General features: G+C 45.2%; 1 protein-coding gene across 2 annotated transcripts in view; it reads left to right on the forward strand.

The window, feature by feature from the left end:
* Positions 1-26,735, forward strand: part of FEZ2 (fasciculation and elongation protein zeta 2) — a gene marked incomplete at its 5' end in the record, with an annotated part of 232,690 nt that overhangs the window by 36,515 nt on the left and 169,440 nt on the right. For both annotated transcript variants that reach the window (XM_082251940.1, XM_082251941.1), the window contains one exon: positions 13,524-13,668. In XM_082251940.1, the coding sequence (XP_082108066.1) occupies positions 13,524-13,668 (145 nt within the window). The remainder of the gene's footprint in view (positions 1-13,523; positions 13,669-26,735) is intronic.

Raw genomic sequence — 26,735 nt, forward strand, 5'->3', positions numbered from 1 at the left:
AGGTCCTAAAAGATAAGGGCCTATCTGATTCAGCTATTCCTTTGCATCTATTGCTAGAAAATAATGCTGTTGCAAGGTCTTTCATCACCCTTGGAAAGCTTAGTTTGCATGGGGCAGGGAAAGGACATTTCATTCCAGGAGGTACTCTGTTGGATGCATACTGACTATCTTAGTCTGGATAAACATTTTAGCTTTGAGTTATCTAAGGTCCATTCAGGACCCTCACAATTTTGTTTTTGATAAAAGCCTTTGTCCAGGGTGTTGCTCACATAGCGCCACTTGTACGTACGACCACCCTTGACTGTGTAGCATCCCTACATGATCTGTCAGTTCTTCAGAATACTCCCTTTGAACCTTTCAGGGAGATTCGTGTGTCTTCTCTCCCACAATTAGATTCCCTTTTTGCCATCACCTCTGCAGTTTCCGGGTTATAGAGCTGCCAAAGACAGTTGGAATGCTGTCCAAAAAAGTTCCACTGCCAGTCCCTGTATAACCCTGCCTCTAATTGTGTCAGTTTTTGCAAGTATCCTAGAAAACTGAATGCCTTTTCTTCAGCTCTGCTGAAAAAGTCCAAACATAGATTTTCAAACCTTGTTTTTTTTTTTTCTTTTTTTTTTCTTTTTTCTTTCTGTTAACCTAAATCAAGATAAGTGGTACACTGTAGAAAATGTTTTCCTCCTTAGTGACCTTATTTAAGAATTGTTGCTTTAGGGGGCGTGGCCGGATGTGAGCGAGGGTAGAAGTGCCGGACCGGAGCTCTCTGTTCATCCTGCAACTTACCTCCGTTTTCGGTGTGCGGTGGGGCTGCTCTCCTATACCATCTTGTGGGGAAAGCTCTCAGGTCTCCAGCGATGCCATCCTCGACCCCAAAACCCGCCCGGCAGCCGCCACAGGACCAGCGCCAGACCCGCTCCGTCAAGAGCCAGGGCTCAGGCTCCGCCTCCGCCATCTTGGCGCCAACGTCTTCACGGAGGAGCGGTGATACGGGTGCAGGCATGGAGTCTCAGAAGCCTACGAACCCCGTGCTCTCCGGCACTTCTCAGGGACAGGCTCAGGAGGTGGCCGCGGACCAGCGGGCGATCACGGCCCCCATCCTAGAAGCCATAGATGCTTGCAAAGCGGCGTTGATGGTGCGTATAGATCACCTGGCATCGGAGTGCACGCTCATCCGCCATGACCTGGATAACTTCAGGGGGAGACTCACTGCTGCAGAGGATCGCATCTCGGAGGTGGACAGCTCACACTCCCATGGCACTCAGCTGGCTGAACTCCAGAACATTGTGAAATCCTTGCAACACCGAGCTGACGATGCGGAGGATAGACAGCGCCGGAATAATGTAAGGGTGGTGGGGCTTCCTGAGGGGCTGGAGGGGAAAAAGCCTGCTACATTCGGGGAGCAGTTCTTCAAACAACTGCTCTCTCTGGAGAATTTACCCCCCACGTATGTGGTAGAAAGGGCTCATAGAGTGCCAACTGGGGCCAGGCCCCCTGGAGCCCCCCCCCGTCCGTTCCTGGTGAAGTTCCTTAATTACAGGGACAGAGACATGCTCCTCTCGGAGGCGCGGAAACACCCTGAACTTCGCTTTGAGAATGCACGTGTCATGCTATTCCCCGATTTCTCGGCGGAGACACAACGCCGCAGGCGTTCCTTTACGGATGTCAGGAAGCGCCTAAGGGCCAAGGAACTTATCTATAGTATGCAATATCCTAGCAGGCTCAGAGTACAGTACAAGGGCTCGGTGAAATTCTTTGACACTCCTCAAGAGGCTTCGGACTGGCTGGATGGCGTGTGATGAGTCCTGACTGCCAGTGCTCTCGGCTGGCTCCCCTTTGGATGTGGTCCGTTTTTTCTTTTTACTTTTTTGTTTTCCTGTTGTACGCTGCCCCTGCTGACTTTCTCCTCCTGTTATACCATTCCTTCTGGATGTCTACGGCTTGTTGATGGTTTAGGAATGTCTACTTTTGGGGTTCCCTATCCTGCTATCTGGAGACTGGTTATTGGAGGAGGGGTGTATCGTGGCGCCCTTCTTGCACACCGGGTGATCCGGTCTCAGAGACTCCATCGGAACTGTAAGAACATCTTCTATACCGGACTGTTGCTCACATTGGGGAACTGACGTGCGTCACGGTTTTTTTTTTGGGCAGTTTGGGATTGAAGCCGCATACCAGGCTACGATTTTCATGTTTTGGGAAAGCTCGTTTTTGTTCAACTTTCCCTTTTTCTTTGTTTGTTGGGGGGGTTGTTCTGGTATAATGGCATGGGGAGTTTTGCACCAGCACCTGTTTTTGTTTGCTCATGTATATTTTGAGGGGGTGATTTATGGGTCCCTTTTTTTTTTCATCCTGCCCATAGCCCTTACCTGGGCTCTGTGTAATTTTTTTCTCGATTCCCATGGCTGACAATATAAAACTTTTCTCTCATGGAATGTGAGGGGCCTGAACAATAAGTTCAAACGTGCCAGTGTCTTTCAGTATTTAAAGCTCATTAAGCCACATGTCATCCTCCTGCAGGAGACCCACCTTGATGGGAACTTGATTTTGGCTCTCCGTAGGCCGTGGATACAAAGGGCATTTCATGCCACGTACTCCACCTATGCTAGAGGGGTCTCCATTCTCATTAGTAAATCTATCCCATGTTCAATCCAGCGGGTGATCTCCGATCCAGGGGGCAGATACGTGGCTGTGCTTTTGGATATGTACTCTGTTACCATGCTGTTGGTCGCTGTTTATGTGCCTCCACCTTTTCAGATACAACTGCTATATGATTTAACTGATAAGTTGGCTGAATATATGCATTTACCTGTATTGTTCATGGGTGATTTTAATGCCATCCTGGATGCTACCTTGGATACTTCCAACCCCAATAGACCGCCCTCGGTGGATCTGCTCACCTGGGCTTCCACGGTGGGCTTGACTGAACTTTGGAGATGGAAGCATCCGCTCTTGAGGGAATACTCTCACCTGTCCACCGCTCATCGTTCCTCTGCTCGCATAGATCTGGCGTTTGGTACTGCCAGAATGCAGTCCCTTTTGACTGCCTCGGAATACAGGGCCGGGGGAGTGTCTGATCACAACCCGCTACTCTTGACAGTGAACCTCCAATTGGGGGCTGGAGTGCGGGGTTGGCGCCTGGCTGCGGGCTGGCTCCAACAGGATCAGGTCGCTTCCCGCCTTGAAAAGTCGATCCAGTCATATTGGCTAGAAAATGTGGACTCAGCTGATCAGAGAGTGGTGTGGGAGGCATTTAAGTCAGTGGCGAGGGGAGAGTGTATATCGGCCATTAAATCCGCTAGGAAAGATCACAATGAGGAGGTGAGGATGTTACAGGAGGAGGAGCGGAGACGTGCGGAGGAGAACGCGGCCTTGCCGTCTGATTCCAGCTATGCTGCATTGCTGGAGGTGAGACGCCTTCTCTCTCTTCACGTCTCTGATCTTGCTCATACAGAAGCTAACAATCTACGGGCTTCTATATTCGCACAGGGCGATAAGAATAGCAAGTTCCTGGCACTGCTGGTGGCTGACCAGCAGCCGCCAGTTAATATCCCGCTTATCAGGGCCGCTGAGGGTGTGCTCAGGTCGGATCCTCGTGACATTTTGGAGACGTTTACTGACTATTTTGAGGCCCTGCACGCCCCGCTACCGGATAGTGACTCTGCGCACGCGGATGCCCTCCTGGAGGGAGTTGACTTGCCATCCTTGTCGGCGGAGGATAGCGCCCTCATGGATGCTCCGATAACAACTTTAGAGGTGGCAAGAGCCATTGCGGCCTTCCCACCACATAAGGCCCCGGGTCCTGACGGTTTCCCTGCTGACTTTTAAAAACAATATTCCGAACATTTAGCGCCTAGACTTAGCTCTCTGTTGCAGCACTGTTTGGAGGTGGGGGAACTTCCTCCCTCCATGATGGATGCCTATATGGTGCTGCTTCAGAAACCGGGTAAGGACCCCCTGGACTGCTCCTCGTATCGCCCTATCGCCCTTTTAAATATGGACCTTAAAATCCTGACGAAGGTCCTGGCCACTCGTTTGGCTGGGGTTATTCACTCATTGATAGACCCGGATCAAACGGGCTTTATGCCGGGTAAACCTGTGGACACTAACATTCGACGATTGTTCACCCATCTTCAAATTCCTGGGGAGGTGTCGGGGCAGCGGGTGGTGGTCTCAATCGACTTTGAGAAGGCCTTTGATTCGGTCGACTGGGCCTTTATGCACAAGACGCTGGATCGTATGGGGTTCGGACCCAAATTCAAGACCTGGATCCGACTCCTTTACGCAAGCCCTAGAACAGCCATACGATTGGGCTATCTCACTTCTCCATATTTCCGGGTGGGGAGGGGGACGAGGCAGGGGTGTCCCCTTTCCCCGTTCCTGTTTGCCCTTACCCTTGAACCCATCGCGACCGCACTGCGCAGCTCCCCGGCCGTGGGGTCGATTAAAGTCGGCTCTATTAAAGAATGTCTGGCGTTATATGCCGATGACATGCTGTTGTTCCTGGAGGATCCGGGTCCCTCCTTGAGAGCGGCCCTGTCCATCCTGAATGATTTTGGCAAGTGCTCAGGGCTTCGCGTTAACTGGAGTAAGTCCTCCATTTTGCCTCTCGATGACGGTGCTCGACCTGCTGCGGCCGGGGACCTGCCTCTTCGCTGGGTGGATAGCTTCACCTACTTGGGGGTCAAGATAACTAGGCGTCCCCAGGATTATTTCTCGTTGAATCTGGCTCCTCTATTGCCTAAACTCCAACAAAATATCCAAGCTTGGAAGCGTCTACAACTTTCCTTATTAGGTCGTATTAGTGTCCTTAAGATGAAATTTCTGCCTGTAGTCTTATATTTCCTCCGCAATTCTCCGCTATGGGTACCACTGACCTTTTTCCGGAAGTTGGACAGCCTCGTCTGTTCATTCCTCTGGTCGCCCGGGGTTCCCAGGATTGGCCTTCGGGCCCTCCAGGAACCGTGGGGTAATGGGGGCCTGGCACTGCCCGATTGGCGCAAGTATTATTTGGCAGGACAGATGGTGTTTGCGCGGCGCTGGCTGCGGGCGGACGGGGAGGATTCGGCAACAATCTTAGAGGCGGCCCACCTGGGCTCCTTCGAAACCCTTAGGTTGGCGCTGTTTAGGGGTCTGGGCTCAGATCTCCCTTTAACGCTCTCCATGAGGGCGGCTGTTAGGGCTTGGGCCCAGTCATTGAAATCGACATGCCCCAGTTATGTTGGATCCTCCCCTTCCGAGCCGTTGTGGATGAACCCTACCTTTCCCCATTTTCGTCACTTACCTGATTTGATGTTGTGGGCGACACGGGGTATAAAAACCTTGGGAGATATAACAGCGGCGGGGGCTCTCTTGCCGTTTGACCGTTTGCGGGAGAAATTCGACCTGCCTAGTGGCTTTATATTCAGATACCTCCAATTGCGTCGTGCCTTTCAGGCCCAATTTGCCTCATCCTCTGTAGAGCTGTCTCCTTCGGACTTAGAATGCGTATTGACATGTGATACCACACTCAAAACTCTCTCCACTGTGTACAAGGATATGTTCCGACTTACACCCCCTGGCATAGTTAGATGTAGGGAAAAATGGACGGCTGAGGTGCCGGACCTACAGGGGGAGGACTGGGATGATGTATGGACGGAGCCTTTCAAATATTTAGTGGCTGCTAGGGACAAGCTGATTCAATTTAAATTCCTCCACAGGATTTACTATACTCCGGCCCGTCTAGCCAGAATCTTCCCGACTTCGTCTGCGGAGTGTTGGCGTTGTTCCGCTTCCCCCGCAGATGCAACTCACATTTTTTGGGGCTGTGGCCAAATTCAGCAGTTTTGGACTGCAGTGACGTCCTGTCTCGCCGAGGTGCTGCTGACTCCGATTCCGCGAACCCAGCGAGTCTGTTTGCTGGGTTTGGTGGAGGAGGTGGTCCCCTCGGTGGCACACAGGACTTTGCTGAGCGTTCTTCTATTCTATGCCAAAAAGGCTATTTTACTACATTGGAAGAAGGTTTCCCCGCCATCCTTACTGTTCTGGAAAGGCCTAGTGAATGCGATGCTACCCCTCTACAAAGCCACCTATGTCTCACGAGGTTGCCCGAAAAAATTTGACAAGGTTTGGAGGGCGTGGGTGGATTCCTCAGACACTGTGGGCTGAACTGCATATTGTGTAACTGTTATGAAGCTGGTGGATTGAACGCTCTATAGAAGTGTACTTATGCTATCTTGTCTTCTAGCTTTGTAGTCCTGCAAGACCAGCCAGATACTGGGTCTCTTTAATGTTGAATTGACATGTTTTGATCCCGGGTAGGGGGGAGATATGGTGTGTTGTTTATGAGAAGGGACCGAAGGTTGTTTACTCCGGAGGCCGGTGGTAGGTCGTGCTGTCCTTGGACGGTGGCCTGCGCTGACCCCCTGACCTCGTCGCTCCTGGTCTTCTCAGGGTGCTGGTGGTCGTTTTTGGGTGGGTGGGGGGGGGGGGGAGGTTGTTGTTGGGTTATTGTCTGCCTTTTTTTTTGGCTGCTGTGTATGTCTGTTTGTGTTACTCTGTTCTTTCTTTAAAAATCAATAAAAAGAATTTTTCAAAAAAAGAATTGTTGCTTTAGCTAGTCTACACAGTAAGCTGTTTGGGTCAGTGCATCCTCTGCAACAGCTTTGGTGACCATACCTGCACCCTTCTGGACTGGTGGATTTGGGGGCTTGACTGGAATGTGATTTTGCAGTACATGGCTTTGGTTTGTGGAGCTTTACATACCTTTGTATACTGTTTCGTGTTATTCGGATCCAGAGCAATAGCAGAGCCCTAAGTGTAAACTAGTCTCTGAAGACTTACTTTGTGAGTAATAACAGTCAGGCTTTAGCACTTTTTTTTTTTTTTTTTTTTTTTTATTCTACCGCAGCTGGTTTTACTGCAGAACAGTTTAGGGTGAGAGACTCCAGCACTTACACCATCTGTTATGTACTGCCATTTAGCCTAGAGGGGGAAGAACCATCCCACTGCTGCTTCTGAAGCACCACATGGATTGTTTGGTCTTCAGTCTCATTTCACTGTCCGCCTACATTAACTAAGTTACCTCTGGCTGCCTGGCACCTTCATCCGGCCCAGCTGCTTGAGTTTGTGAGAAAACAAGTCCTTGCCTTATTTTGGATCTAGTTTTTTGCCATGTGGTGCAAAATGTCTCCTCGATGTGCGGAGGACAGTCTGCAACTCTAATGGGTATCCACAGCTCTGCAGCATTTACCTGGTATATTTGGAGGAACTGATATTTTATTAAATCATTAAATCAGTTTGATCATTAAATCATCAAACCATTTTGTCAGTTTGTGCCCAATTAGTGGAGCAATTTGCTTGCAGAGGCTCAAAGCTCGCTCTGGCACCATCCCCAGCACAGTCTATCTCTAACCCTTCTAGGCTTTTTTTCTCAGATTCAGAATCCTCACAAGTTACTTCTGGAAAGACTTTTTTTTTTTTTTTTTTGGGAGTAAACTGCATATTCAGATTTAGGGGGCGTTTCCAACTGGGTTTTTTGCATTATGTATTGTGCTGCATTTAGAGGATTCGCCATTTGCAGGCCTAGGGTCTTTTAGAGCTCCTACAGCTGCAAAGGCCACTACACATGGGATTTAGGTCATTCTTCTATGAAGACTGTAAATAAACTGTAGTATCATGGGCCTCTGCTTGATAATGCGAATGTTCTTTGCTTTGAATGGGAACTTGGTTACTGTCCATTGTAGATGCGAGTTGATCGTTTTCTTAACTTTTCAGATTCCACTGACAGGCACACTTTCCACTTAGGTCCTAGTTTGAATTTAACTGGAATGAATTTGTGTCTTTTATGGTGTGACTTTTAATTGAAAACTGCTTTAATTGGGTAGATGTTGGGCTAAATGTTTGCATGGTTCTTAAAGTGTTGCAAAAGTAAAATCAGGCTGTATATGCAGAATAGCATGCTTGTAATGCTTGTTACATTCACTGAAGTGAATATTCCTCTGCATTGTGTAAAAAGGCTGTTGGATCCCCTATGCACATACCCCCCCCCCCCTGCAATGTCACTCTGGGCATGTCCAGATAAGACACAGTCAGAGTATTCCATCTGCACATGCTCAGTTTGGTCTCTATTGCTGGAGAGAACATATACTATTTGAGCTGTTCAGGTTACATGGTATTGATATGACACATTTTGGCATGTATACAGATTCTAAATGACAGCCCAGTCCCTCCCTCCCTTCTCCATGCTCAGTAACTAAAAAAGAACACAGTGGGTGGGATGTCACATCTTGATTCATGGATGATCCGCCTTCAATAAAAGCACGAGAACACAGGCTATAGTGGATTTCAAGAGGCAGTGATTCCATAAAGGAGATAACACCCCTGTACATGTTTTTGCAGTGTTCTCTTCTGACCTCTAAACAGCATCAGTTACAGCCTGCAGACATGCATATTGAGGTAATTAGAAATTTATAAACATTTATTTCACAATTTCTAAATTCATAAATAATCCAAATCATGCCAAAAATGTGTTATGATTTATTTTTTCATATTTGTGATCCTTCTTTCTTTCTGTGCCTTTCCTCTTTTTCTCTCTCCCCCCTGTCATACTCATCCTCCTCCTACTTGACATACCACTGCCCCCTTGCTAACACACTACCCCCTGTCATCCTCATTTTCATCACACCTAGCACCCCACTGATACCTTGCTAACACCCCACCCCTGTCATTTTCATCCTCATGTTCATCACATCTGGAAACCCACTGCAACCCTAACACCACACCCCCCGTCATCCTCATCACACCTGGCACCCCACTGCAACCTTCCTAACACCCCACCCCCTGTCATCCTCATGTTTATCACACCTGGCACCCCACTGATACCTTGCTAACACCCCACCCCTATGTAATGTAGAAAAGAAAGCGGCACTTCCAGTCCCAGGAAACTAGAAACTTGAATTTATTTGTTTAAATCAAAGGTCCAACATCGTACATGTATACAAGACAAACTGGATCAGCAGACGAGTTTCACACCATGTGCTTATTAATTGCTAATTGCAATCGGACATGTGTCTTCCTTTATGGACCTGGTAGCATCACCTTGTCCAATCAAAAAGTAGTTTCCGGGACATAGACACCTGGCTCTTATAAAAGAAGACACAATCGTCTAGTTGCAAAACCTAATCGTACACATGCAATACTCTGGTTTTAATCGTTGTTCAGATATGTGCAAACGGATTCTACTTAAAAAGTAATCCCATAGACAACATATAGATTGCATGTGTATATAAAAATCCACAACGTTGAATAAATGAACAGACAAACATTGTATCAAAAAATATATATAAAATCACTGACAAAGAAAGACAAAATCTTTCTAAAAATCAAACAAAAAATAAATGGTTGAATGCATATGTGTAGATACAAAAAAAAGGGGTGGAAAGAAATATACATAATGCACATTGAGAGAAAAAAGATGATAAAAAAGAATTGGTATACCATTTAAAACCATAATATAATAATTATGCGCACCATATATATTAAAAGACCAGCTGAGCACTAGCAACCCACTAAAAGCTGAAGTGCATCCGGAGAGACTTTTGTACATGTGTTTATATAATAAACAGTCTATAGAACCAAAAAAATTCAAATCCACGTGCAAAGTTAGTCACCTCGGACGCACGGACATACATAAAAGGAATACAATCAGGGATGTGTTTATAAATAATAAAAAGCCTTTATAAAAAAGTTTTATATAAAATTACATATTCACAACCCCATAAAAGTATTCCCCTACATATTCCACATACGACTTTTAATCCTATCAAGAACATGATGCATATCCGGAAAAAAAAACTTTGACCCCTAGTGCCCGATATGAAATAAAATTTTCTTATATGTGTATCTCCCCTGAATAGACGACTAACTTGTTTATGTAGGATGAAGATATATTAAATCACTTCATTGCAGTGAGAGTGACTGCAAGCCTAATATATGTTGTATGTGAAGAAATTGACTGAAAAAGGACAAAAAGTTTGAGGGAAAATTGGACAAAGGCTTATTTACTCAAAATAATGGGATACATCCCACTCATAATTCATTCCTTTCGGAATGCGGGTGCCTAAATGAAATATCCAGTACTCCTCTCTTTAAATAGGCTTCTGAACAGATCGCCTCCTCTAAAGGGAAGTTTAACCTTTTTCTATTACCTGAACCTGCAAGGAACTGAAATCCCCATTGTGTAGATTGTTAAAGTGTCTTGCGATGTTAGTGGACTTTCTTGTCCTAATTGCACTCAGGTGTTCCCGAAATTTCTCTCGTAGTTTATGGGTTGTACGTCCTATGTATTGCATACCGCATATCCCGCAGGTGATAATGTATATTACATTGCTGGTATTGCAATTGAAAAATTGTTTCAATTGAACACTCTTACCGTTCAAAGTAGAAACAACGGTTTGGCCTCCAAATATGTAGGGACAACTGGAACAAGCATTGCTACCACATTTGTGGCTGCCCTTACAATATAACCATGTGGTTTGAGGTTTAACAGCTGGGCAAAAGAGACTCTGAGAAAGGGAGGCACCTAAAGAACGCGCTCGTCTGGGAATGGCGTTGATGCCATTTTCTAATATTTTCATTTGTAATTCATCCTCAAATAAGATTGGCAGGTATTTGTTTATTACATCCCTCACTTGGTAAAAATCTTGACTAAAAGTAGTGACCAATGCCGGTTTGTCCATCTGCTTATTTCTGCGTTTCTGATGTTCGGAAAGGAGCTCTCGCCTGTCCTTATTTTCTGCAATCTTTTTAGCACGTTTAAGCATCCACACAGAGTAACCCCTCTGTCTGAACCTCAGAAACAACTCCTTTGACTCCCGTTCAAAGTCCGTGTTTTCACTGCATATACGGCGCAATCGGATGAATTTGCTGATTGGTATGCCCCTGATTGTGTGGGTTGGATGGTCAGATTGGGTCATGAGAAGAGTGTTCCCAGCTAGAGGCTTCCTATAAAGATTGGTAATTACCCGACAGTTAGAGGAAGTGAGAAGAACATCTAGAAAACATATTTGGTGATTGTTCATGCAACCAGTAAAAGACAAGTTTTTTTCATTAGTATTTAAATAGCTCAAAAAGGAATCCAAACCACCCATTTTACTGTCGCAGATGAACAACAAATCATCTATATAACGAAAAAATAAATGTATATACTGCCTAAATGGATTTCTATTTCCAAAGATGTGGGACCACTCCCACCAATCCATGAAAAGGTTGGCGAGTGAGGGCGAAAACTTTGCCCCCATCGCAGCCCCACACCTCTGGAGATAGAAAGAGCCATTGAACGAAAAAAATTATACGACAGTAAAAACTCCAGAACTTTTAGAATATAGGCACTTTGAGTGGGGTTTGAGTGACACCCCACCCCTGTCATCCTTATCTTCATCACACCTGGCAACCCACTGCAACCTTGCTAGCACCCTACCCCCTGTCACCCTCATGTTTATCACACCTGGCATCCCACTGCCACCTTGCTAACATATTACCCCCTGTCATTCTCATCTTGCTAACATATTACCCCCTGTCATTCTCATGGCACCCCTCTGCAACCTTCCTAACACATTACTCCATCATCCTTCTCATACCTGGCACCCCACTGCAACCTTGCTAACCCCTTCCCCCTCATCACCCTCCCGTTTATACACCTGGCACCCCTTTGCAACCTTGCTAATACACTACTCCCCCATCCCCCCACCATCATCCTCATTTTCATCACACCTGGCACACCATTGCCAGCTTGCCAACACCCTACCTCCTGTCATCCTCCTCCTCATCACAGCTGGCACTTCACTGTAACCTTCCTAATTCACTACCCCTGTCGTCCTCATTTTCATCACACCTGGCACACCACTGCCAGCTTTCCAACGCCCTACCCCCTGTCATCCTCCTTACACCTGGCACCCCACGGCCACCTTGCTAACAACCTACCCCCTGTCAACCTCATCACACCTGGCAACCCACTGCAACCTTGCTAACACCCTACCCCCCTGTCATTCTCATGTTCATCACACCTGGCACCCCACTGCAACCTTGCTAACAACCTATATCCTGTCATCCTCCTCATGCCTGACACCCCAATGCCACCTTGCTAACACCCTACCCCCTGTCAACCTCATCATACCTGGCACCCCACTGCCACATTGCTAACACCCTACCTCCTGGCATCCTCACCACACCTGGCACCCCACTGCTGCCTTGCTAACACTCTACCCCCACCCCCCCCCTTTTATATATGTGTTGTGGCAGGTAACATGGTCTGTGGACGGAGGCTCATTGAAATATGGAACACTATTACCAATAAAGATGCCACCCCAGGTGAATGATTAAAGTGTTACTAAACCCACCACAGTAAAATCAGTCTGTACTCTATATGCAGTAAAGCATGCTTGTTATATTCTTTGGAACCTAAGGGGTTAATTCTCAGCATTGTGTAAAAAAGCTGCTTGATCCTTTCTGCTCGGATTCTCTCCTTCTTCCACAGACTCCCAAAAAAATATCCTGATATTTACGGTCTATGGAGTCAGGCGGCACAGTTTGGTGTGGATTGCTAGAGAGTTTTGTTTTTCTTGGGAGCGTACATGTGACCAGCACAGGGCCAATCAGCACTGTCTAGACATGCCCAGACAGAGGGTCAGGGGTCTTGAAGCCTGATAGGACAATCGTGGGAGAAATGAAAATTCTTCCTACAAGCTATCAGCACACACTGATACAAGTCACAAGATTGCCCCAACTGCTATTTACAGCTGATGAAAAAATGTATTTATCAGTTTAACTTTTCTAAAACTATTGCATTTTTATTGTTCTGTGTACTGTGGGAGACCAGATATAGTGAATGCAGGATCAGGGTTTAGTAACACTTTAAGTTTTACCCATGGCTTTCAACATTTTCAAGTTTTGTTTCCATTTCAGTTTTAAAAGTGATTGTAAAGTCTGTTTTTTTTTTTTTTTTTTTTTTTATTATTATTATTATTATTATTAAAAGTAACAAACATGTTATACTTATATACTCTGTTGCACAAAGCAGCCCAGATCCTTCTCTTCTGGGGTCCCTCTTCTGCTCTCCTGGCCCCTCCCTAATGTTGGGTGCCCCCACAGCAAGCAGCTTCCTATGGGGGCTCCTGAGCCTCAGCTCCCTGTGTCCTTTCAGCCACGGAGCTGCGGCCCAGCCCCGCCCTCTTTCTATTCTTATTGGCTGACTGATTTTGACAGAAGCAGGAGCCAATGGCGCTGTGCTCAGCCAATGAGGAGGGGAGTCCCGGACGGCCGAGACATTCCTTTAACATCGCTGGAGCTAGATGGACCTCAGTTAAATATTAGGGGAGCTGAGGGGGGCTGCTGCACACAAAGGCTTTTTATCTTAAAGCACCAAATGCATTAAGATAAAAAATCTTCTGCCTTTATAACCCCTTTTAAGGCTATAGGGGTTTATAGATCTTCAAAACTATGATAATTACTAATAAGTTGTATCCTTTCGCCTATGCTTTTTTATCTCTGTATAGGTTATAGAAGAGATTGAGGAAATGATGCAGGAATCTCCTGATCCAGAGGAGGATGATACTCCTTCCCAGTCAGACAGACTTTCTGTGCTTTCACAGGAGATCCAGACACTAAAGAAGTCCTCTACAAATAGTAGCTATGAAGACCGTAAGTAAACAATTTAAAATCTGATGAAACAACATCCTTTTGTTAAATTTCACAAAAACCTCCTAAAATGCTGTCTTTATTTTGATTTTTTTATATAGATTGTTTAATCTCTTGCCTACTAGGCCTATTTTTGACATTTGGTGTTTACAAGCTAAAATCAGTCGTTTTTGCTATAAAACTACTTAGAACCCCCTAACATTATATATATTTTTTTAGCAGAGACCCTAGAGAATAAAATGGAGATTATTGCAATATTTTTTATCACACCGTATTTGCGCAGCGGTCTTCCAAACGCAATTTTTTTGGAAAAAAATCACTTTTTTGAATTAAATAAGAAACCAGTAAAGTTAGCCCAATTTTTTTCCATAATGTGAAAGATAAGGTTACGTCGAGTAAATAGATACCCAACATGTCATGCTTCAAAATTGCGCACGCTCACGGAATGGCGACAAACTTTGGTACTTAAAAATCCCCATAGGCGACATTTTAAAAATTTCTACAGGTTGCCATCTTAGAGTTACAGAGGAGGTCTAGGGCTCAAATTATTGCTCTTGCTCCAACGATCGCGGCGATACCTCACATGTGTGCTTTAAACACTGTTAACATATGTGGGAGGGGTTTCCGTATGCGTTCGCTTCTGCGCACGAGCTAACGGGGACAGGGCGCTTTAATTTTTTTTTTTTTTTTTACTATTTATTTATTATTTTTTATTTTTACACCGTTTAAAAAAAAAAAAAAATTGATCATTTTTATTTCTATTACAAGGAATGTAAACATTCCTTGTAATAGAAATAGGCACGACAGGACCTCTTTTTTGTGAGATCTTGGGTCAAAAAGTCCTCAGATCTCACAAGTACACTATAAGATAGAATAAATAAAATGAAAAAAAAAGAGACCTTTAACCACCTCCCATCCGCGCTACAGCCTATGTACGGCTGCAGTGCGGACTCACATTTTCGGGAGGCCGTCTTTATACAGCCTCCCAGTAACACGCTCCCTGCGCGCTCCCGCAAGCGCGCATCGGGGAAAATCTGTGTCGGCCGTGTCCCTTGGACACAGCCGATCACAGATCGTGGTGAATGGCCAATCACAGCGGCCAATCACCACGTGATCGGACTGTCCAATGAGAGATGATCTCATATGTAAACATATGAGATCATCTCTCATCGCCAGCGCTCCTTTCTCACACGGAGACTGCAGTGTGAGGAAGGAGGAGAGCCGATCAGCCGCCGGGGACACAGAAGAATGTAATCAGGGCACCGATCACCAGTGCCCTGATTACACAAGATAAAAAAACATACACACAGTGCCTGCCATCAGTGCCCACAAACAGTGCCCATAGTGCTGCCAGTCAGTGCCTGCTCATCTAGGCACTGATGAGCTCTGACTGGCAGCACTATGGGCACTGAGTGTGGACACTGATGGTGCTGCCCATCAGTGCCACCTCTCAGTGCCCAGCACTGCCACCTCTCAGTGCCGCCTCTCAATGCTCATCAGTGCCGCCTATCAGTGCTCATCAGTGCGGCATATTAGTACCTCCTCATCAGTGCCCATAAGTGCCACCTCATCAGTGCCCATCAGTGCAGCCTATCAGTGCCCATCAGTGCCGCCTCATCAGCGCACATCAGTGAAGGAGAAAAATTAATTTATTTTCAAAATTTACTCGCAGAAAATAAGAAAAACTTTTTTTTTTTTTCAAAATTTTCTGTATTTTTTCTTTTTTTTTGTAAAAAAAAAAAACCCCAGAGATGATTAAATACCATCAAAAGAAAGCTCTATTTGTGTGAAAAAAATGATAAAAATTTCATATGGGTACAGTGTAGCATGACTGTGCAATTGTCATTCAAAGTGTGAGAGCGCTGAAAGCTGAAAATCGGCCTGGATGGGAAGGGGGTTTAAGTGCACAGTAGGCAAGTGGTTAAACCGGTTGCTAGGCAACGACGTTTGCCGTCGCTACGGTCCTCCAAGACCATAGAGTTGAGTGAGGGCAAGCTTGCCCTCACTCGACATCCTGTCTGTGAGGATCCGGGACTGGATCTTTTTCCCCGCTGCTGGCGGGTCCGATAAGCTGGGAAAAGGACCGGGACGCGGCGGGAGGGGGGTCACCTCTTCCGCCATCCCGCTGGGGTGGGACCACCCTAATCGGAAAGCCAACCGTTCACCGTTTAAAAAAATACCAGGGTTATGGCAGCTATCTGCTGCCATAACACCGGAATTTAGGTTTAAACGCAGGACGTATATATACATTGGCCGGTAGGCAGGTGGTTAAATTCATTTGTATTAATCAACTGTATCATGTACATCATTTAAGGCCCTGTGTTAAGAGCTATGCGTGGACTGTTTTTAGTAATTTTTTTAATAACCCATACTGAGAAAAAGACACTGGATGTTATTTTTGGCTTTAGTTATTTCCTAATCACTGACCTTGAAAAGCAATACGAAAGCTTTGGCTTCACTTGCCAAATTCTTGTTCCGGCTCATTACGCAAAATATAAGTCACACAGGGGTCTAGGTATAAAAAGTTTGCTGAACGAATGTCAGCACAGCTCCAACGTAACTTTTGTTATATAATTATCTCCTATTGGCATAAGCTCCATCTAGTGGCCAACTTTACTTTTTCTTCCTGAAGAAACCACTAGATGGTGCTTTTTATCAATATTTTTATTAATATATATTTATTTATAAATATATAACACAGAATATGGCACATTTCTTTGGAGCTGTCTGTCACATATGTTTAGTGAACTTTTTATACATAGACCCCATAGTGTCAGGCAACTAGCTTTTTCAGGAGGTACTTTTAATAACTGACAACTTTTTGCGCCGGTAACTTTTAAAAAAGAAAAAAAGCAAATGGGGGGACCCAGTCCTTAAAGGTCCACAAGTGACAGAAGATTGGATTCTAGTTATAGGCACAATCCTGCAGTGGGAATGGTAAGTTCACTTTAAACAATCAATGATGCACTGTTACCTTTATAATTTAACAGATACCGGGTGCCATGTTTTATGTCTCCACTAGAGGCAGTGTGTGTATTCAGCTGTGGCATACATGAAAGGGTTGAATACCAGCGCTATGGAGTTTCAGTACCTTAATTGAACTAGGATAGTGGTTATTGTGGTGTCAGCTGCCCCCAACCTACCTCTGAGGTAGTAAATTGGAAAAAGTGCAAGAAATGTTGGGACCGGCGCTACCACTTTAAATCAAAAATGTGTATTTGTGCGGTTTCAAAAACTGTATAAAACGTCCGTATTTATAAAGTGCATATAGTGCGTTTAAAATTGCAAAGTGCTGCGTGCTAGTAAAACTTCAGTAAAATAGCATGGGCTGTGCTCAGTGTACCATATATCACATATACATATACATATAGAAAGTGCTGAGTGCTACTGAAACCATTAACCACGTGAGTGATTATGTGTTTAAAACAATGTATGGCGCCAGTGGATCTCCACCAATTGCACCGCTGCTTACCGCACTTGTAAGACAGGTGGCTCAGCACTCCTCGGTCAATTTAGGGAGTTCACTATCAGCATAAGGTGTTCGCCGAGCCGCTTCCGCGTTCCACCGGCTCAAACCACCGTTCCCGGAAGTGACGTACTGACGTACCAAAACCACGCCCTACGTGTTTCGTCATACGTCATCTGGAGCGTGCCATCTAGCGCTACTCCCGGTCTTTTTATAGGCTGGGCTGTCGCCATCTTTGTGCACCAATTGGGAGCCGGACCCGGCGGCCATCTTGGTGCACCTTCCCTGCAGCCTAAACAGTGTTATTCATCATGTGAACTCCCTATTTGCTGTGTTCGCCGTACATATAAAGCATACATTTTATTGAATCATAAAATATGACCAAACACATATGACAGTTATTCTTAATTAAAACCATTTTGTACATTATTGTGTTATAATATTATGTGCGGACCAGTGATGTGCCCGATTCAATTGGGGGTGAACCGATGCCATGTGAACCGTGGCATACGTACCTTAGATGCCTTATGTTTTTCTGCTCTCAACCCCCCTGATGCTTTTGGTGCCGTGGGACTTCGTAAATCCCGCCCGCGCATCTGCTTACCCTCTGTGGCTCAGGTTCAGGGAGCACCTTTGCTGCCATCCCTGCTGGCAGTAGATCGTGAGTTCTGCCTGTTTACATGCACGAGTTTGCACGTGGAGCTGGAGGGGGGGCGTGTCTGTGACGCATTGGGCGTGCACGTGGCATGTGGATGTGCACATAGCACACGCACATGTGCAGTAAGGGGCGGAGACAGCATGGCATTTGAGAAGTGTTCCCGCCGGCGTGAGCTTCTTTCAGAAGCTGTATGGGACACAGAGCAGATGCATGCGTGAGTCACTGTAGGTGGATGTTTACAGGCACTGACAGGTTCTGTTATTTTGGGATAACTGTGCTGTGTGTGATAAGCTATTACAGCTTGGCACAGGTTTTGAGTACACTAAAGTAGATCCTCAAGTTTTCTTGTCTGGAGCAATGTCTTCCCCTGAAGAGGAGGGGGCACAGCGGGAAGGGCCACAAATGTGCCGCCGTCAGGATTTGAAGATCCTAGCCATGCATCCTCTGTGTTAACCCCTCCCTGAGCGGCCAGAGGTGACTGGCCAATCTGAGCCATTACGGTTGTCAGGCATAGTAGCCACATCTAGTGCTTCTTTCTCAGCCTATGTCACAAAGGATGATTTGGTATCAGCTTTAGTCGGCCTTGAGGTAAAAATTTGGGGGAGGAAACGTGATAGATCCCCCTCACCTGTGCCCCCCTATTTTAGTACAGGATTGGGCAAAGGATGTGGAAGAAGTAGCTGTAAATGGCTTAGAAGAAGGCCAAGCAGAGTATTCCACTTCTGGGGAGCCATTCTCTGCCTCTCAATCCCAGAGATTAATTCAGTCTCTCACTGAGAGATTTCTGAAGTCTTTTTCCTTATTAGGCTCGTTACGCCCTGCTCAAAATTCTCAGGCTTTTCCCCTACATCCGCTTTTAGAACAGATACTATATACTGATTGGGATCATCCTGATAGGGCTATTATTCCTCCCAAAAGGTTTTCTTTGTTGTATCCTATGGAGGAAAAATTCACAAGAAAATGGAGTATGCCTACAGTGGATGCTGCTATTTCTTCTGTAAACGGCAATTTAACCTGTCCTGTAGATAATGCCCAGGTTTTTAAAGATCCAGCAGTTAAAAAATTGTAATCTTTACAAAAACCTTTCTTTGCTGTTGCAGGGTCTGCAATAGAACCGGCAGTGGCGGCTATAGGAGTTATTCAATCTTTGAAAGACTGTATTAAACGGGTGTCCAGGAGTGTTCCTTCTCAGGGAGAGTCTGCTGAAGTTTTAGCAGATTTACCTCGGTTTTTGTGTTTTGCAGTAGATGCTCTTAAGGATTCCATACAGCAAATGTCACGGTTTGCTCTTCTGTCAGTTCATATGCGCAGAATCCTGTAGCCAAAAAGTTGGTCTGCAGAATTACCGTGTAAAAAAAAAAATACTAGCTGGCTTTCCCTTTCATGGGGAGTGTCTATTTGGTGACTATCTGGACAAATGTATCCAAAAGATTTTGGTGGCGAAAAGTGCATTTCTACCAGTTAGGAGAAGTAAACATCCTTCTTTTAAGGTGTCTTAACACTCAGATTCCCAATACTTCTAATCCCAGGCTGTTTTGACAGCCTCAGCCGTTTGGATCTAGAGCCAAGCCAGGTCAAGGGCAGAAGAAACCCTGGGCCCAGAAGCCTACCAAGTCTAGCTCTAAATCTACCTTGTGAAGGAACGCCCCCACTCAGTCGGGTGGGGGCGAAGGCTGCTACAGCCTGGGTAGAAGTTATTCAGGACAACTGGGTTATTTCCAGTCTTGCAGGGGTACAAAGTAGAATTTTGGGTGTTTCCTCATCCTCGGTTTGTAATGTCAAACATACCTGCAGGTCCTCTAAAAAGATCCTTTTTCTTGCTCTTGACCATCTGATATTTCAAGCAGTGATTACAGAAGTTCCTAAAGATGAGAAATTCAGGGGTTTTTACTCTAACCTTTTCGTAGTCCCCAATCAAACAGAAATGTGAGACCTATTCTGGATCCCAAAGCCCTGAACCAGTTCTTAAACATTCACACATTTCGAATTGAGTCAATTCACTCAGTCATGGCCTCTCTACAAGGAGGAGAATTTCTAGCATCCATAGACATCAAAGATGCATACCTTCACGTGCCAATTTTTCAGGCCCATCAAAGGTTTTTGCGCTTTGTGGTGGAAGACCGTAATTTTTCGTTTGTGGCCTTGCCCTTTGGGCTAGCCATGGCTCCACGAGTGTTCACAAAAACCCTAGCTCTAGTATTGGCTATTCTAAGGTCTCAAGGGATAGCAGTTGTAGGATACCTGGACGATCTATTACTCCTAGACCAGTCGGCTTCTACTCTAAGCCAGAATGTGTCCCGGGCAGTTCAGTTCTTGGAACATCTGGGTTGGATTCTGGATTTGGCAAAGTTAGCATTGCAGCCGTCTAGAGTATCTGGGTTTCTTTCTGGACAGTACAGGCAAAGGTGTTTTTGCCGCCAAAAAGGGTCGTAGCCCTGAAGGATCTGGTTCGGATCCTAAGAGGGGAAAAAGTATCCCTGTGTATGTCTTTGTATGATTTTGCTAGGGAAAATGGTCCTCATTCAAAGCAGTTCCTTATGCCCAATTCTATGCCAGACCTTTACATAACAACATTCTGTCAGCCTGGAGCAAAAAGATCCAGGCCCTAGATTGTCGCATGTCTCTATCACCAAAGGTACGTCAGTCTAGGTTGGCGGTTGGTTGGTAGCCAGGAATCTGGAAAGCGGAATATCCTTTCTTCCAGTGGTCTAGTAGGTGGTGACTACAGATGCCAGTCTTTCCAGCGTGGGAGCAGTTCTGGAGGAAGCCGCTGTCCAAGGAAAATGGTCCTGGTTAGAAGCCTTCCCCCATCAATATTCTGAAAATCTGAGCGGTTTGTGGGGCGTTAAGGTACTGGGCTCCCAGACTTCAGGGTTGCCCCGTCAGGGTTACAATCAGACAATGCCACGGCTGTGGCCTATATCAACCATCAGGGGGGCACCAAGAGTCAGCCCAGAAGGAGGTGGGTCTCATCCTATCCTGGGCAGAGAAATTTGTTCCATGCCTGTCCAAATTCTAAGGTTAGCGGTGGGAAGGCCATGGATTCTCACAATGCGTCCGGACCTGCTCACTCCGGGTTTAATATTCCACCCTGCTTTACAAACTCTAAATTTGATGGTTTGGCTATTGAAGCCAGGATTTTGGGGGGAGCGGGGTATATCTGGTCCTGCAGTCTCTACCATAATAAACACTATAAAGTCAGTCTCTAGGGACATTTATTACAGTCTGGAAGTCTTAGATTTCCTGGTGTGAGGACAGGAAGTGGCATCCCCGCCTTCTTGGAAGTAGGGGTAGATATGAAGCTAACCTTAGGCACTAATAAAGGTCAAATTTCAGCCCTGTCAGTATTTTTTTCAAAGACCAATTGCTTCACATTCCTTGGTTCAAGCAAGGGATGCTTCCTCCAGTTAGGCCTATGTTGTGTCCTTGGGATTTCAATTTTGTCCTGACGGTACTACAGAAACAACCCTTTGAGCCCATTCAGCGTATTCCTCTAGTTCTTTTGACCAGAAAGTTAGTATTTTTGGTTGCAGTAACTTCAGCTAGAAGAGTGTCAGAATTAGCGGCTCGCTCTTGTAAGGAGCCATTTTTGATCTTGAATCAAGATAGGGTGATTCTATGTCCACACCCAGGGTTTTTGCCCAAGGTGGTATACACTTTTCATTTGAATCAGGACATTCTACTGCCTTCCTTCTTTCCAAATCCTCAAACGGCAGAGGAAAAGTTGTTACATTCTCTCAATGTATTACGTGCATTTAAGGTCTATATGAAGATGTCAGCTCAGATTCGGAAGACCGACCTTTTGTTCGTGCTGCCAGAAAGGCCCAGGAAAGTGCAGGCATTATCTAGGTCTACAATTTCTTAGCAGATTCGCCAGGTCATTATCCAGGGTATGGTTTAAAGAGGAAGGTTCCACCTTTTCGTGTAAAGGCACACACTACCAGAAGAGTAGGTGCTTCTTGGGCAGTTCACCATCAAGCTTCTATGGCTCAGATTTGCAGGGCCGCTACTTGGTCTTCAGTACATTCGTTTGCTAGATTCTATCAGGTGGATGTTGGAACCCGGGGAGGCTTCTGCATTTGGCTGCAGTGTAGATCTTTTCGGTCTTATGGCTGTTTTTTTTTCATATTTAGTGTCCCCCCTCGCCTCAAGTGCATTGCTTTGGGACATACCAGATAGTAATTATTATGGCTGCTATGTGTCCCGTGATGTACGATAAAGAAAATTGGATTTTTCATATAGCTTACCTGTAAAATCCTCTTCTTGGAGTACATCACGGGACACAGAGTTCCCTCTTCTCTTCTCTGGGATGTTAATTGCTTGCTACAAAACTGAAATACTTCCTGTATGGGAGGGGTTATATAGACGGGGACTTCTTGTCTTTTTGTCAGTGTCCATTCACCTATAGGTGGCTTATAACCCAGATAGTAAATATTATGGCTGTTCTGTGTCCCATGATGTATTCCCAAGAAAAGGATTTTACTGGTAAGCTGTAGTAAAAATCCATTTTTTCTTTGTTCCCCCTATTGTTTATTTTTTTCAAGCACACATGCCAATTCAGGGCAAAGTGTTAGGTGCTCTTGATAGTTTTTTCTACTGGTGATACCCAAGTTTACCAGCTCTCCCAAGGGTAAGATCGCTCAGTGTCTCAGAGGTCTGGCAGAGCAATGAGGGGAGAGGGATGAATGGAGAATTGATAAGTTTACCTTTCCTCATCCTTGTAGCCTGCAGAACGTGAGCATGTACTGTAAATGAATACCAATTTCTATTCCAGATCAATAGGTTTGGCATATTTGCTGTTGCCAGCAATGTCTTCTGCATCCAAACATTTCTTTTTGTAGCAAGAATATCACTTGAACCTTAAAGCCCAACTTTGCGCTAATAATTTAAAAAAAAAAAGAAAAAAAAGCTACCCGCCTTAGTACCTGTTCTTGGCTCAAGATGCTGAGAATGATGCTCAGCACAATTAGTATTCATCCCTATGGTTGTGTCTTGTTCCAGAAACTGCAATAGAGATGCAACAATCAAGATTTTGTTATTCACCACAGCACACAAAAATGAGGTCTTAATGTAGACCTCTTCGCAGAAAGGAGATGTAACTCTTTATACATGACCCAGATTGTGGTTTTGTAAAAAATATACATTTACAGTACTCTCTAAGCTGCTTGCTATGATGCTGGTGTTAGAACATATTTGTCTTTATCTTTCTGTGTTCAAAACCTTTGAAGGTTGTGGGGGTTAAAATAATAGGAGGAGTTTAAAAAAAAAAAACCCTCATCCACTTTGGGTTAGAAAAAACCAGCTGAAAAAACTTATGTCTATTGAGTTCAGCCTTTACAAAAATACATTTAGTCAACCACTTAAGGACCAGGCCTATTTCTGACACTTCTGGCACTTGTTCTGTACAAGTTAAAATCAATATTTTTTGCTAGAAAATTTAGAACCCCAAACATTATGTATTATTTTATTTTTATTTTTTTACAGAGACCCTAGAGAATAAAATGGAGCCTTTTGTCAAACAGTATTTGCGCAGCGGTCCTGCAAACGCAATTTTTTTGGGAATAAATACACTTTTTTGAATTAAAAAAAATAAGAAAACGGTAAAGTTAGCCCAATTTGTTTCTACAATGAGAAAGATAATGTTACGCCGAGTAAATTGATACCTAACATGTCATGCTTCAAAATTACGCATGCTTGTGGAATGGCAACAAACATTGGTGCTTAAAAATCTCCAGAGGCGACTTTAAAAATTTCTATAGGTTACCCGTTTAGAGTTGGAGGAGGTCTAGTGCTAGAATGATTGCACTCACTTTAACGAACATGGGGATACCTCATGTGTGGCTTGAACACAGTTTATATTTGCGAGCACGGCTTAAGTATGCGTTTGCTTTGGCATACAAGCACGAAGGGATGGGGCACAAAAAAAAAAAAATGTAAGGGTAGAGTGTAAAAATTAAAAAAAAAATAATAATTATTGCTGTCACAAGGAATGTAAACATCTCTTGTGACCGTATTAGGCAGTGACAAGTACTCTTTATGGAGGGATCTGGGGTCTAGAAGACCCCAAATCTCTACTTTTACACTTAAAGTGATTGGAAAGGTTTGTTTTTTTTTTTTTTTTTTTTTTATAATCACAAACATGTTATACTTACCTGCTGTGTGCAAGGGCTTTGCACAGAGCAGCCCCGATCCTCCTCTTCCGGGGTGCCCCACTTCTGGCTCCTTCGATTGGGGCGATACCTCACATGTGTTGTTTGATTACAGTTTATATTCCATGGTTCTAAAAAGTCTACACTCTCCTGTTATAATATCAGGTTTCTGTGATGTAAAAAAATGAGACAAAGCTAAAGCATTTCAAAACGTTTTCCACCTTTTTAATGTGACCTATAAACTGTACAACTCAATTGAAAAACAAATTGAAATCTTTTAGGGGGAAGAAGTAAAATTAATGGGGTTGCATAAGTGTGCACTCCCTCTTATAACTGGGGATGTAGCTGTGTTTAGAAATTAGCAATCACATTCAAACTCATGTTAAATAGGAGTTAGTACACACCTGCCATCAAATAAAGTTCAGCTGTTCTAGTAGGTCTTTCCTGACATTTTCTTAGTCACATCTGACAGCAAAAGCCATGGTCCACAGAGAGCTTCCAAATAATCAGAGGAATCTCATTGTTAAAAGGTATTAGTCAGGAGAAGGCTACAAAAGAATTTCTAAGGCATTAGATATACCATGGAACACAGTGAAGACCGTAATCATCAAGAGGAGATATGGCACAACAGTGACATTACCAAGAACTGGACGACCTGTTGAAAATCTGTGGGGTGATCTGAAGAGGGATGTGCACAGGAGATGCCCTCGCAATCCGGTTTGGAATGGTTTTGCAAATTCAGGATGTGCCATGCTGATAGACTCATACCCATAAAGACTAAGGCCCCATTCACACTAGTGCGACTTGTCCCGCGATTTTGGACCGCAAAATCGCATAACAAGTCGTTTTCCATTATTTTCAATAAGCCCCATTCATATTAGTGCGTTTTGAAGTCACACCGACTTCAAAGTAGTTCCTGCACTACTTTGCCACGATTTTAATGCGTTTTGAGGCATATAGCCTTGCCATTGCTTTCACAATCGCGGCAAAATCGCGGCAAAATCGCTGTAAAATTGCGTTGCATAAGTGTGAAAGGGGCCTTAGTGATGTAATAAAATCAAAAGGTGCTTCAACAAAGTATTAGTTTAGGGGGCACACTTATGCAACCATATTATTTTATTTTTTTATTTTTACTTCTCTCCACCTAAAAGATTTCAGTTTGTTGTTCAACTGAGTTTATAAGTCACATTAAAGGTGGAAAAAGTTCTTTATCTTTGTCTCATTTTTTTTTAAATCACAGAAACCTGACGTTTTAACAGGGGTGTGTAGACTTTTTTCTCTGTCGCTCATTGACAGACGCAGTCCTCTTTGATTAATATCAGTAGGGTTATACTGCCCCCTACAGGAGTAGGACACTAGGCAGGAAAACGTTCTGGCCACACCTTAGGGGCAGTCCCAGAGGGTATATCCTCTTTCTCCCTGCTACAGGATGTCAGTTTTTTTCTGCCTAGTCAGGAGTAAGGACCTAAGTTCCTTGCTGGGATCTCTGGTCCTGGCAAGCTTTTTCAGATAAAACTTTTTTAGTTAGTTTTTTCTCTCCAGTTTTTTTGTTCCTGTGAGATCTTCAAGCAATTATGCTGGAGCTGGGCGACGGGCTGGATGTTGAGATCCAGTGGTCACCCCAGCCGGCCTACGAACGCGTGCAGGCCCTAGCTCCCCGCTGGGTCGGCCGCGACATAGTCCCATTGGACGGGGATTGGCCCTGCGAGTTAAACATCTCGCCAGGTCGCCTACGACCAGTCAGAAACTGAGTCACGGCGTCCGTATTGGTCGACAGCCCCCCACCTCGGTGGAGAGGGGTTCTGTTTGGAGTGGGTGCCCGCCTGTTCCGGTATGGTGAGTAGAATGTTCCTCCTCCCTCCTGTCGGGTTTTGGGAATAGATGCGGGCCCTTCTGTGGATGGTCGGACCCTCATGATCCCGGGTCCCCTCTATCCTGTGACACACTCCACATATCTCCCTACTTGCAGGTATACCACTCCAGGAGGCTTGGTTTGGGAGCTGACTATCTACATAAGTCACTGCAAGGAGCCTGCATTATAAAAGGAAGGAGCCATGACTGAGCTCAGTCAGGGATGGACAGGGCTCCGCTGGCGTTACTGTTTGAAAATAGCCATGCAGAGGGGTGATACGGTCAAGCACCTACCTATTGAATAGCGATGCAGGCCGCACGGACCGCCAGCCTTCCACAGGCCGCACGGACCGCCAGCCTTCCACAGGCCGCACGGGCCGCCATCCTTCCGCAGGCCGCGCGGGGCCGCCATTTTGGCGTAGCCTAATGTCTCCTACATGGGGGCGGCCATCTTGGAGACACCCAGCTACCTCGTGGAGTAGCGGTGGGAGTGCCGGAAGGCGTGTAAAGGGGCGGAGCCGCCTCCTTTACCCGGGTAAATCGATTCACAAGACTTCCTGTTCTGTAAGGACAGCGCTGAGAGCAGTTCGGTAGAAGCTTCTGTGCATCAGGTGGTGAGCCCTTGGGGTCTCTCTCTCTCTCTCTCTCTCTCTCTCTCTCTCTCTCTGTGGGGGTCCGAAGCAGGTGTCACTGAGGGGCGCTGTTGCACTGGGGGATTACACAAAAAAAAAAAAGGTTTTTCTTTTGCAATCCTTGGTTGCTGGCAAGTGTTCCTCGATTTATCATGGAACCTGCTACACATGTATCCCCACCTGATCCCCTCGAGGTGGCCGCAGGACCCTCCAGTTCCCCACTTACTATTGATGCATTATCAGCGGTTTTGGAGTCTTTTGTATCCCGGGTGGAGGTGGCCTGTCAGGGACGGGGCGCAAAGAAGCGACCCCCG

Source organism: Pelophylax lessonae (assembly GCF_965119305.1).
Source record: "Pelophylax lessonae genome assembly, chromosome: 3".
In the NCBI taxonomy this organism is placed as follows: Eukaryota; Metazoa; Chordata; class Amphibia; order Anura; family Ranidae; genus Pelophylax; species Pelophylax lessonae.